At 40.0% G+C, this 14,526-nt stretch overlaps 1 protein-coding gene across 1 annotated transcript; it reads right to left on the reverse strand.

The window, feature by feature from the left end:
* Nucleotides 1–14,526, reverse strand: LOC148101556 (uncharacterized). The gene is made up of 5 exons (XM_087845524.1): nt 14,509–14,526; nt 12,984–13,580; nt 1,716–2,312; nt 954–1,574; nt 1–84 (listed from the first exon to the last, which is right to left on the reverse strand). The coding sequence occupies exons 1-5, from the start codon at nt 14,524–14,526 to the stop codon at nt 1–3; spliced, it is 1,917 nt and encodes a 638-aa protein (XP_087701650.1).

The following is a 14,526-nucleotide window of genomic DNA, read 5'->3' on the forward strand; positions in this document are numbered from 1 at the left end:
TCACTCCAGCTGAAAGAGGTGAACATTCAGGATGAGGGGAGATACCAGTGCCACACCAGCACCATCAGTGAAATGTTCATCATCCTGAATGTGGACGGTAACAAAACTCTTTTTAAAAAGAGAGGAAAGACTAAAGCTGCCACATATACAACCTACGCAAGAAATTGAACCACAAACAACATCTTGAACCCGTATTATTAACTAAATAATTATAATAGTCTGAGTTGCTACTACAATACCTAATCAGTGATGTGGTTATTCAGCATTGTCATTCCCAAATCATATGACCTCTGACCTTTGACTTATAGTTGTTAAAGTGTGTCAGAGGAATTCAGCTGAGAGCCAAAGGGACTTTCTGAGGTTTGAAGCCCCGAGGCCTGTCTGTCTAAAGAAAACATGACATGTTACATCACTAATCATTATCTGTATTTAGAAATGCTTTGTCAAAACACTAAGACAAATGTTACATTTTACTGTGGTCTGAGATTCAGATTCAATTTTCAGAAAAGGAAAATTGTGACAAGAAAATCTCTTTCTGACTTCTTTAGAAATATATTTTTCTTTTGTTTTTTTTATTCTTAGTTTTTTTTCCAGCTCAAGTCTGTAAAGTTAATCTCCAACAAGTAGGACAAAGGATCACCTGCAGCTCAGACGGGATCTATCCACAACCTGAGCTCACCTGGTCCACCAGCCCTTCATCCAGCATCACCAATAACAACACAACAACCCATCAAGCAGCAGCTTTACAGCATCAGCAGTTCTCTGATACTTCCAAACAGTGACATGGATCTATATTACATCTGTGCAGTCAGCACTCGCAGAAACAGGAAGAGAGCAACCTTCAGAAAAAGAGATTATACATCCATCCTACAAGTGGAACATTTTCATCAGATCTTTACAGGAGATTACATCTGAACTCTGTGGAGCCTGATCTCAAGGGTTTTAAGTCTGACACTGAAACCAGAGGATCTTTCTCTCTCTTCAGATTCACTGTGATCCAGTGATGGGAGTGATTTCAGCCCTGAGTGATCACGCTGATGTTTGCACAGAGCAGACAATGAGGTGAATGTTTGGGCACATTGGTAACAGTGAAACAGTTTATTAGTAACGTGGGATTGTTTGTGTTTGGAGTATGATCTGAGATTCCTGAAGCTCTTGTCACACTGATCACAGCTGTAGTTTCCTTCCATGTGTGCATGTTCATGAAGTTTACGATTACCTGATTGTGAGAAGCTTTTGTCACAGTGTCTGCACTTGTATGGTTTCTCTCCTGTGTGGAATCGTTCGTGTGTTTTAAGCTTACTTGCAGTGGTGAAGGATGACCCACACTGATCACAGAGGTGCTTTTTAACCCCACTGTGAATCAGTTCATGTTGTTTTAACTCAGTTGGTGTGGTGAAGCTTCTCCCACATTCTTTGCAGTATTTCAGTTTGTCTCCAGTGTGTCTACGTTGATGTGTTTTTAGGGAGCCTTGCCAATTGAAAGTTTTTCCACAGAGGTCACAATGAAAGTCTTTCCCACCACCACAGTGATGACAGGGTTGAGAACTGGATCCATCTGTGTCGCTCTGCTTCTAAACAAAGACACAAAGACAGTGTAAGTCAGTCCTTCAACACTTTTATCCTGAACATCGCCTGAAAGAAAGAGCATCTCTGCAGACGTCCAATTACATTTTACTGTTTCAGTTAACACAGATAACAATATAAATACATACCTCACAGTAGCTGCACTTGTAGAGTCTCTTTCTGGTGTGGATCTGTTGGTGTCGTCTCAGGTGACGCTGAGATTTAAAAGTCTTCTCACACAGGTCACATTTATAAGGTCGTTCCTCAGTGTGGGTAAACATGTGGCGTTGTAACTGCATGTTGGTTATAAACTGTCTGCCACACTGTTCACAGCAGTACACATCATGTCCAGTGTGAATGCGTAGGTGTATATTTCGGCTGTCTATCCGACTGAAGGTTTTTCCACAAATCTCACAGCTGTATGCCTTAATTCCAGAGTGGGTAACTAGATGCTTCTGTAAGCAGCTACTGCGACTAAAAGCTCTGCCACACTGATCACAGCTGTACGCTTTAACTCCACTGTGGATGAGTTTGTGTGTTCTTAGGGAACTTTTCCAGGAAAAAGACTTTCCACACAAATAACAGCTGAACGGTTTCTCTCCAGTGTGGATGACCTGATGCTGTTTTAGTGTAGACTTCACAGTAAAACAAATCCCACACTCGTCACAGATGTATGTTTTCTCTCTCTTTCTTCTGTGAGGTTTGTCGGTCTTCTGAGAGCGCTGACTTCTCGCTCCATGTTGGTCCTGCAGTGATAGAGATACAAACAGAGGCAGTGAGTGAAATGCAGTCGTGTAACAAACTCAACCATCAAACTCCCTCCATTAACACTAGTTTTAAACCTGAAGGTGGAGTGTGGCACCAAACACCTTAAAGGTCTCTTATCCCCACCTGCTGGTAGTAGAAACACATTACATCCAACCTGGTGTTAAAAATAATTCATGACTGTTCGAACGTTTCACTGTAGAAAACATTGGATTCATTTTTGATGAAAGGCGATTAAATGTCATTCATTTTCAATCTATATTAATAGCATTTCAATTTATATGAGCAAAAAAACTCAAAAAAGGGAAAATATACACACTTAATGTGTTTACTGCCAGATATCGGGCTACCGTTGTGGTGCTTTGAACGTGTTTTTTGCAGTGATAAACCAATATTAAGTCTGTTCGAACAACAACAATACCAATAATAATAATATTATTAATACTAATTAGAATTATAACAATAATAATAATTATTATTATTATGCATGTCACAGCATGTCTTTTATCCTAACTGCTCTCTGCAGATGGCCCCTCTGTTATTCTGCTGGAGGTTTCTTCCTGTTAAAAGGGAGTTTTTCCTTCCCACTGTCACCAACGTGCTTGCTCATAGGGGGTCATATGATTGTTGGGTTTTTCGTCTGTATGTATTATTGTAGGATCCACATTACAATATTGATTGATTGGTAATTTATTTCAGCATGTGAACAATATACAAGTACATTTAGAAAAGAAAATAAGAAAAGAAAAGAAAAGAAGCACCTTGGGGCAACTATTGTTGTGATTTGGTGCTGTATAAATAACACTGAATTGAATTGAAAATTTAATTAATATCACTACTACAACTAATAATAATATTAAAGAACAATAATTGCTTGTGACTTCTTAATGTTTGTAAACACAATTTAAAAATATATAATAATATACAACACAGTCATATAACAGGTTGGGAGTATGAGAGTTTTAGACGTGACTGATTATTTGGTGAAACTGTGATATTTTCCTCACCTTCTGTGTTGAGCTCATTGTTTCCTCTGTAGTGACTCAGCTGAGTCCAGATGGCTGAAAATGTTCCTCTGCTGCTCCGTCAGACTCTTCTCCTCCTGCTGATCAGCTGGGACACAAAACAGATCTTTGTTAGGCTCCACACTGCACTGAAGAGTCAAAGTGTCTCATATGTTCATCTGACAACACAAAGTACAAATTTCACTCTGATTGCTTGTAGAAATCTTGTGAGACGTGTTGTGCTGCAAAGTGAGGAAACTCTCTCACTCACTTATACTTCAGGAGGAACTTTGTGACATTGGCTCTAATATTCTAAGCAGCCCTTTACTATGACAGGGCCAGAAAGTCCTATTTGAAGGTTTGGGAGAAGGACCATGTTAAAGGTGGATTGGGGTTTATACACTTTGTTATGATACAGGTAAGGCTGTAAGAGCATGAGAAGGTGTCCTGAATGAACCTCTAAAACCAGTTTTCAGCTAACGACTCTGCTTCAGTCTGGAAAACAGCAACTACAAGTTTAAAGACACCATCAACAATTCACACCCAGCAACAGCCTGAACAGCTCCTCCTGTGGTTTCCACAAACAGGGACAGACCTTTTACTCCCCCACACCACACTTTCCACACCTATCGCCAGCTGTTCAGCACAGGTTTTGAGGCAGGAGGCTGAGACACCGTCTGGTCCGGGGGCTTTCCTGGGCTTCTGTTTCTGAAATATTTGGCTCACATCCTCAGTGTGTATTCTGAGTTTCAGGGAGGAGGAAAGGGGGGGGGGGGGGGGGGGGGGTGTGAGAGGTGTGATGGAGGTCGTTGAGTCTGGATTGGAGAGGGTGGTGGTGGTCTTTTATATTTGCATAATGGCTGAAAAGAGCACCACTGAAGGAACAAAGGGCTGGGAGGTCAGTTATTTGAGCATTAATATGCAAAATCAGTGGTTTCAGTGCTTTCCTTCCTGCTTTGACTGCAGCTGTGTTTGACACAGGAAGACATTATTACATTCTTCATGATTATACTTTATTCTTTTTGGGGGAAGTGCAGCTTTAAACCTTCACATGATTCAAGTCAACCCAACAAATCAATCTGAACGATCACAAGTGGGAAAAACTTCTGTAGATAAAATAAAATAAAACCCAACATTCAATCCACAACATGATTAAAAACATGATTCTCCCAAATCACCAAGAGCTGCACATTAACCACCACAATATATTTTTATTCTGTGTTTTCAAATATGAACACTGTTTACTTTCATCTCTGTTTCATTAGTTTTTGTTAACATCTTCCTGTGCATCACTTTACAGCAGCCACACTCATTAAAATGTGACTTTGTAGGAGTTCACTTCCTCTCATGTGTTCATCCACATCAGCTGGACAATAAAGTTTGTTGTGACCCTGATACTGCAGCAGATTGCTCTCATCCATTTCCTGTTATCACTTCAAATAGAAATGAGGCTGTAGAGGTTTGGTGCATGCAGAAAAACAGCTGCAGGGACAATGAAAAGACTTTTCTGCTCCAACTTCTCCCAGCATGCTGAGCTAATGATTAGTTGGTGTTTTTCTCCAAACACTCTCTCACTCTTCTCTCAACGTGTTCATAATAAACTGTGAACAGACACCGAGGAGAGCAGCAGAAGACCTCATTCAGGAGCTAAACTCAACATGAACTGAACTCACAGTAAAGTTAGCTCGGTGCTTACCTTTAGATGAGCCCACAAACCGAGAGAAACTCCGTGATGAAGCTGGAACTCTTTCCAAACACAGGAAACAGATCAGGGAGCAGAGACCCACGTGGTTCACGCTGATCTCAGCTACGATCCAGGAGACAAGGGTGGGCAGATCGATGCAGATATCGATCCAAACAGTGGTTTCGTTTGTTTTATCATCCAAATTCACTCTTTTACTCGCTTTGGATGAAAAAATAGCTCCGTCTGTCATCCCGGAAGGCGCGTCGTCTTCTTTACATCGTTTATTGGCGGTTGTCAAACAACATAATGGTGCATTAGCGCCACCAACTGGTGTGGAGTGTGAACTGGAACGTCGACCCTCAAATCCTCCCAAACAATTTTTTTTCTTATTAAAAAGTAGAAAGTAAAAAGTTATTACAATATACATAATTATCACGTTCGTACAATATAAATATTATATTGTACGAACGTGAAAGGTATATTGCTAGAACAATAAACTTTTCACGTTATAACATGATATAGCTCTATTTTTCTTTTGCCTGGGTGGCAGCTCTACGCTTACGTACTCAGATGAGCTTGCCTCATCCTACAAGTTGTGCCTCCATCTCTTTTGTCGAGATCACACGCTGCACTGCCGTGCTGCTCCACCTTTTCTCTTTCATTTCTGTGTTTGTGCATGCGCAGTGTGAGAGGCTGCGTTGAGGGGCGACAGGATTTCAAACAGGTTTGATTATCATGTGACCATACGATTGATGATTGTGAGCTGGTCGTGAGGTGTTAACTGCTTTTCGTTACCCCATGTATACGACACGATGCACACACGATTAAGGGTGATCCCCAAAACAGTTGCGCAACTGAAAAATCGGCTCAAAATGGGCCAAAAGTCGCACAGTGTATGGCCAGCTTTTGGAGGCTAGCTCCAAACAAACATCTTCTGCTTGGCAGTGTATACAGCACTATAATGACCAGACCTAATTATTTTGAAAACCTTACATCTTTCCACAGGTCTCCACTTCATCAGACATCAACTAGACACAGAGCTGGATGAGGTCAGCACAAACAGCGGCCTATTCGACGAAGATGGTGGATCCATGGGGTCAGGAAAGCCAGAAGCAGGGCTGGAGAGGTACCTTTCATGTCCATTCACTGGAGGTGTGGATCTATTGCATGGCTTTCCTCACATCAAGAAGCTGTCGATCAAAGTCAATACAGCTCTTCCTGCATCTGGAGCTTGTGAAGGACTTCTTAGTCATGCAGGACTCCTGTTCACTGCTAAACAGTCACAGCTTCACAGAAAGAATCTTGAGAGCAAACTGCTGCTGAAGCTTAACCATCACCTCACTGAGTGAAGAAATGGCACATTTTTGCTAAATATGCAGAAATAGATGCACACCCATACAATTTATGGTAAACTGAGCTGCCTTGTATGTACATATGTTGAAGATGCCTCGTTCTAATGTTTTCTCTGAGGCTGCTGTGCCATTTGGAGCAAAAATGAATATAAAGTTTACAGCATATCTTGTCACTGGATTACACATTATTTGCACTGTTTATATATTTATATTATTTACTGTAGGTATTGGTGAAAAAAGCTTTGTGTTGTGAAAAACTAAAATCTGGAAATTAGAATTGTTGTGCCTTATTTTGTTGATGTTTTTACATATATTCCTTTTGAAAATGGTAACATTTGTATATTTATTTATTTTTGTTTGTCTGATAACATTTATTTAAAAAATAAATCGGACATTTCAAACAGTGACTCGCTACTTGAGTAGTCTTTTCGCCAAGTACTTTTTTACTCTTACTTGAGTAACTTTTTTGACGACTACTTTTCACTTTTACTTGAGCAATAATATTTTAAAGTAATGCTACTCTTACTTGAGTACAATTTTTGGATACTCGACCCAACTCTGATTGTTCCTGGTTTCTGTTCTCTTCCTGCGGCTCACCTCACCTATTCTCATGTTTCCATGTCTCAGTGTTGAGACTGCGTCTCTGTGTCTGTCTTGTATTTCCTCTTTTACTTTGACAGTCTGTGTCTTGTATCATGTCTTCAGCTCTGCTCCCCGCCTCGTCACGTCTGATTAATCAAAGCTGTGTTCCCACCAGTTCTCCATCCTCTCATTGTCCTCTTTGTGTATATTTGCTGTGTGTTTCCTTCTGCTCCCTGTCGGATCGTCCGTTTGTCATCCCGGTGTTTCACTCTGCATTTCCTCCTCAGTGTTTGTCTCATGCTCCTTGTTCCTGGTTGTCAGGTTTTTGCTATGTTCTCCATGTTTCACTTGATCCTTTGTTTAGCTGTTTCCAGTTTAGGTTTTCCTTCGTCTGTTATTATTTTTTCCATGTAATTCTCAAAGCAGTAATAATATGTTGAGTTTAATGAGTATGGTTTACTTTAGATTATTTTCATATATGTTTTTGACCCTAAACTAAAAACATTTTCTATGACAGCTTTGAACGCTCACGTTGTTCCTGATATTCTCAGATCTTCCCCACTGGTTCTTTCCTGTCAATGAATATTTTTTTTCCAATATTCCCAAACTGCACTGATAGAAACTTGAAAAGACTTAAACAACAAAACCAAAGAAGCTGGAATTGAACTAGCAGCTGAAATAATTTTCTCTCTCGACTCATCAGAACAGGAACTTTCATAGATGGAAAACCTGCTTTAGATTTGTGTTTTGAAGTCATCTGACTAACACACACTAATCTGCACTACACAATGCCTTTGAATGGGTGTTTTCATGTATCAGACTCTTGTTCACACTCTAGATTTATGACACAGTACAGAACAAAACACAGTTAAAGGGATGGAGGAACTTTTTTCTGTTTTACATTGGGATTAAAGTTTCAGCCATTTCAGTTATTTTTTATATCTAATATGTCATTTTTATCTGAGGTAGACGTCTCTGGCTGGACACAGACTTTGATGCTCAGCTTTACGGTACAGTGCAGCTTTTCCTACACAATATACAAAATACTTCTCAAATCACATCTCATGGTTATATTAAGTATTTTATGTTGTATTTTGTCAACATAGTGAAAACACACTAATGAAAACAAACAGCTGCTTATGTTGATTATGAGTTTAATATCCAGCTGTTGCACTAAATGAAAAAACACTTAAAATGAGCAGTGTTACAATTTATGAAACTGATCAAAGATTTTATTACTAAAACATGCAGGAGTGGTTTTTAACTTAAAGGAGCCATAATAAGTCATGATACATTAATACAATATGCATAAGAGGGCAGACCATGTTTCATTCATACATCATTCTACCAGTAATCTAGTTCATCAGTTTGTAGCTTCACATAACAAAAGTAATTTTTGCTACAGGTTTTTCAATCACGTTTGTTTTTGTGTGAAGACGAACTACACGTACCAGACCTTTCTTATCTGCAAAGGTTGTTATAATTTTTTCAGAATACCCAAGACCCTCGAGGTTTTTACATTGGGATCTAACCATGACAACATCTCCAGGCACAAAACAACTTTTCCCTTTTATCCATTTCTGTCATTCTTGTAGCAATGGTAAATATTCTCAAATCCACAGTTTCCAGAGAGGTCTGAAATGTACTGGATTTGTTCCCACCTTCTTCTAGGAGTAAAAAGTATTTTTTTGTCAAATAGTCCTGGACGGAGAGCTGGTTTTCACTTCATGACAAGCAATAACTTTGTGATGTTGCATTAAACATCAGTCAGTATCTAAAAAGTAATCCCTTCAAGGTGCACAGCTCTGCTTGTCATGCAAGTGAACACTACTACTGTCACGGCTGGCGGGGTGAGCCGTGTGGTGTGGAGGAAAAGGAGGACCCAAAATGCAGACAGCCGATACGATGATATGAGTGAGGGTTTTATTTACAGTGCACAAATAATACAACTGAGGGCAGGACAGAACATAAACCTAAACTGGGTGAGCTAAACAACAAACCAGAGATCATACGAACGGGGTGAGTGGCAGAGAGACGCAGACGAGGAACAGGACACCATGAAACACAGACGAGCCAACAACGAACACAGACCGACACCCACTATAAATACACACACCAGGTAATCAGGAAATGGCACACAGGAGGGGACACAGCTGGAACTAATGGACATAACGAGACACAACCCTACAAAGTAAAACAGGAAACACACAGACTGTTTTACATAACAACACGAGGACATGAACAGAGCACCGAGGGAGACGCAGGTAGGGAAGATAAACACAACCAAACACCAACAACCAATACAAGATCAGAAAAAAACTAGAAAGTGAGAATCATCAACTGAAAGCGCTGGGTCACCGACCCAGGACCATGACAACTACATACCGTTTTACAATACTGCGCTGTACTGTTGGCTCGGTTTTCCTCCATACAGTTTACTGAATAAACATTTTGCTATGACCCTTTGCACAGCTGAAACTCCATTTGTTATCCAAAATCTGGGAAACATGCTCTTTGGCCAGTCCTCTTGAAGATCCTGTTTCATTTTTCTCTCAGTTTAAATGGAAACTTTTACATCAGAATTTTAATGTTAGCTGGCATGCTTAACTCCTCCAAACACTGCAGTTCCTTCGTAGCATTGCAACACTATGTATAGATATAGACAATATAGATGTCATTGTCATGGTTCTGGGTCATTTGACGCAGCATTTTGAGTTTGTTGTGTATTTGGTGTCTATCATGTATTAAGCCAGCGGTCCCCAACCTTTTTTGGGCCATGGACCAGTTTAATGTCAAAACATATTTTCCCAGACAGACATTTAAGGTGTTGCAGATAAATACAAAAGAATAAAATGATATGACCAAGACAAAAACTGTGGTATTTTGTAAATATAACAATAAACCTGTATTCACTAACTTTATTAGAAGCCTCCTTCTGAAAATGGGCCAACAACAGAGTAACATCCTCCTCTCTGCCTCTTAATGCTCTCTGGCCGCTATGGTAACGTGTAAGCATTTGAAATTTATTCATAACACATGGGAGAAGTCGCAGGGGAACTGAGTTAATGATTAAAAACTCTGAAAACCATAAATTTCATGCCCGAGCCTCAACTCTTGCGACCTGGTACGAAACAAATGACAGACCGCTGGTCTAAGCTCACATCCATCATGGACACCTCTGCATGAGACGGTACAAGCACTGAGCAGCTCGTTCAGCAGTAGACTTTTACACCCACAGTGTAGGAAGGAGCGTTACTGCAGGTCATTCTTACCAGCAGCTGTCAGACTCTAACCAGGGGTGCACATAACTTTTTTAGTGAGCTACTCAGGAGACGGTTTTTAGTACGCATTGAAAACGCTCTATTGCAGATATGCTACAAGTCACTGTTATCACTTGTAGCCAGTTGCATTATAATGGCTGGCAGGTGGTCTTCATGCCTCCATGTATTATGAGACTTACCCAGTTTTACAAAGGGGAGCCCATTTTCTTCACACAGCTTCTTCAGTGTAGCATTTATTTTTTTGCTCCACTTTTTTTTTTTTTTTTACAAATAAAACTGCAGCAGCTTGACCACACAGTGATTAAACGTCTCACAGTAAGGATCCTTGTGATCAACTAAATTTAAGAAATCTTCCAGTGTGTGTGCTTTGCACAGAATGTGCACAAGGGAGTCTCCAACTGTAGCAAGTTACTGGAGTTTTGGCACAACGCCATTGGACATAGCCACATTGATAGCAGCCTCGTTTGTGCACGCAGCGACCAACTTTGTTGTCCAGTCATCCAAGCCTCTGTCCTCAAGAAGTCTCACAAGTCCATCCCTACGCGGTGTGGTCAGCATCCAGTTCAATCAGTCCAAGAGAGTCGGAGGTAAACTCTCCATTGCTGGAAAGACACAATGTAAATGATTTCCTGCTCGACTTTTGTGATTGGAAAGCATCCCCCAAAATTCAGCAAACTGCAATTTGGCTCCTAACTCCCAGCTGATGGTGTGATGGTGTGATGCTCTGAACGATCCGTGCCCCCTTCACGTGAATGATATGCACGTCTGACATTTACTCCTAGCCACTACAATAATAATATCCTCAGAATATAAATATGGACATTTCTTCTCAGCTAGCTTGTTTATTAGCAATGACTTGCACCACATTTCAGTGCACTCATTGTTAGCTTCAAGCCACGGCACTTTGGAGCCACTTTTTAGAAAAAAGTATTTTCTTTGGCTCTGGCTCCGTTTGGTGTTTATTAGGTGGTGGCGAAACACCAAAGAAGCTGCAGCAACACGTGTCAGGTTGAATAAGATGGTCAAGTACGCAAAGGCGCTTGGTAACATAAGTGTCACTACATATTTGTAATTTTTGTCACACATGCGTATCTGCGCAGCAGCTAGGTGCATCCCTGTCTATAACACAGTTTAACATGGTTATGTTATTCATCACCTGTTTAATTTTTCTCAGTACACTAGACGAACATGTTCATTCACAGCTGCCTCATCACATTTTTACACCTGAACTCTGTGGAGCCTGATCTTAAGGGTTTTAAGTCTGACACTGAAACCAGAAGAGGATCTTTCTGTCTCTTCAGATTCGCTGTGATGGGAGTGATTTCAGCCCTGAGTGATCACGTTGATGTTTGTACAGAGTAGACAATGAGGTGAATGTTTGGGCACATTGGTAACAGTGAAACAGTTTATTAGTAACGTGGGATCGTTTGTGTTTGGAGTATGAACTGAGATTCCTGAAGCTCTTGTCACACTGGTCACAGCTGTAGTTTCCTTCCATGTGTGCACATTCATGCTTGTTACGATTACCTGAATGTGAGAAGCTTTTTTCACAGTGTCTGCACTTGTATGGTTTCTCTCCTGTGTGGACTCGTTTGTGTCTTTTAAGGGTGACTGCAGTGATGAAAGATGACCCACACTGATCACAAACGTGCTTTTTAACCCCACTGTGAATGAGTTCATGACGTTTTAAGTGATGTGATGTGGTGAAGCTTCTCCCACATTCTTTGCAGTATTTTAGTTTGTCTCCAGTGTGTCTATGTTGATGTGTTTTTAGGTCAGCTTGCCAACTGAAAGTTTTTCCACAAAGGTCACAACAAAAGTCTTTCCCACCACCACAGCGATGACAGGGTTGAGAACTGGATCCATCTGTGTCGCTCTGCTTCTAAACAAAGACACAAAGACAGTGTAAGTCAGTCCTTCAACATTTTTATCCTGAACGTCGCCTGAAATAAAGAGCATCTCTGCAGACGTCCAATTACATTTTACTGTTTCAGTTAACACACTCAGTTTACTGGGCTGCAATAACTACAATACTACCATCATAATACTACAGTAATACTTATTTCATGTTACAACAACATCTGAGTTACACTAAAGTACTACTATGCTAATATTTGCAGGGTACCAACACAGTGCTAAACTACTAATGTAACACTGCAGTAATACTCATTTAATACTGCATTAATAACACTGTAACTGTGCAGTTAAAACACTCAGCTGAATGGGACACAAGACAAACACTACTACCCCCATGACACTGCAATTATAATATTAAATGAGTATTTTAACACTAATGTCTAAAAGTACTAAAGTTAAAAACAAGCAATGATACTACTGCTACAATATTACAATACCATTACGTAATGATACAACTTTGTTAACCATAAGAGAAGATTACTGAATGGTTTGGTTTTGAGCTTATTTTCATTTGTGTTTTATTTTATTCCATGTACTCCTGAAAGAGGAATCAGGCTTTGTAAACAAAATGCCATTTCTGCTGAAATAATAACAATATCATGATATACCAGGAAACTGCCTGAACATTACATAACATTATCATATAAATTTTCAGCACTTTTAGTTTTTCATGATCGTGTAAACAAAAATCATAACTGAAATGAAAATCTGAATAATCACCCAGAGCTGCTTTTCCATGCAGTAGAATTGCTACCATGCAAACACAGTTTAATGAGCAGAGTTGTTCCAAACAGTCAGGCTAAAATGACAAGATAAAATTATAAATACATACCTCACAGTAACTGCACTTGTAAAGTCTCTTTCTGGTGTGGATCTGTTGGTGTTGCCTCAGGTAACGTGGAGCTTTAAAAGTCTTCTCACACAGGTCACATTTATAAGGTCTCTCCTCAGTGTGGGTAAACATGTGTTGTTGTAACTGTGTGCCCGTTATAAACTGTTTATCACACTGTTCACAGCAGTACACATAATGTCTGGTGTGAATGTTTAGGTGTGTATTTCGGTTCCTTAAGTGGCTGAACGATTTTCCACAAATCTCACAGCTGTATGCCTTAATTCCAGAGTGGGTAACTAGATGACTCTGTAAGCTGCTACTTTGAGTAAAAGCTCTGCCACACTGATCACAGCTGTACGCTTTAACTCCACTGTGGATGAGTTGGTGTTGTTTTAGAGCATCCTTCCAGGAAAAAGACTTTCCACACAAGCCACAGCTGAACGGTCTCTCTCCACTGTGGATGACCTGATGACGTTTTAGTTCAGCCTTCCTAGTAAACTCCTTCCCACACTCGTCACAGCTGTATGTTTTCTCTCTCTTTCTTCTGTGAGGTTTGTCGGCCTCCGGAGAGCGCTGACTTCTCGCTCCATGTTGGTCCTGCAGTGACAGAGATACAAACAGAGGCAGTGAGTGAAATGCAGTCGTGGAACAAACTCAACCTTCAAACTCCCTCCATTAACACTAGTTTTAAACCTGAAGGTGGAGTGTGGCACCAAACACCTTAAAGGTCTCTTATCCCCACCTGCTGGTAGTAGAAACACATTACATCCAACCTGCTGTTAAAAATAATTCATGACTGTTCAAACACTCTAAAATCATGCCCATCCTTCCTGCTGTACACTAATATTAAGACTAGAACTTTACCAGGTCTATACTTCTTTATATTTCCCGTTGCTGTTTCCTATTAGATATTTTTTTTATAATTTTCCAAATTATTAAATCCAATGTAACAGTTACTAGCTTGGTTGAGTGAAGGAGAACGTCAGAGTCGGATTGTAACCTGAGGAATTTTTTACTTTTAGTCCCTCTATATCACATACATATCTTTATTTTCTACAACTTACATTTACAAAACAGGCTTTTTACTTTTGGTTTAAGGCATTTGCGGGGAGATATTTCATCACTGCAGGCATCAAAAATCAAACCGATCTGAGCCTAAACAGTAACACATGAAAGCTAAGATGAAGATGAAAGAGGCAAAACTGTGTGACATAGTCAGGGGTTAAAATGGGCTGGTGGGGGTCCCCCCCCCCTTGCACAGCACTAAACAACTGCAGGTGCTCATAAGGCAGCTGTTGTTGTGATTTGGTGCTGTATAAATAACACTGAATTCAATTGAAAATGTAATTAATACTACTACTAATAATAATAAAGAATAATAATTGCTTGTGACTTCTTAATGTTTGTAAACATAATTGAAAATACATAATATATAATAATATGCAACACAGTCATATAACAGGTTGGGAGTATGAGAGTTTTAGATGTGATTGATTATTTGGTGAAACTGTGATATTTTCCTCACCTTCTGTGTTGAGCTCAT

This window comes from Neolamprologus brichardi, chromosome 9, assembly GCF_056152115.1.
Source record: "Neolamprologus brichardi isolate AB-2024 chromosome 9, ASM5615211v1, whole genome shotgun sequence".
Lineage (NCBI taxonomy): Eukaryota > Metazoa > Chordata > Actinopteri > Cichliformes > Cichlidae > Neolamprologus > Neolamprologus brichardi.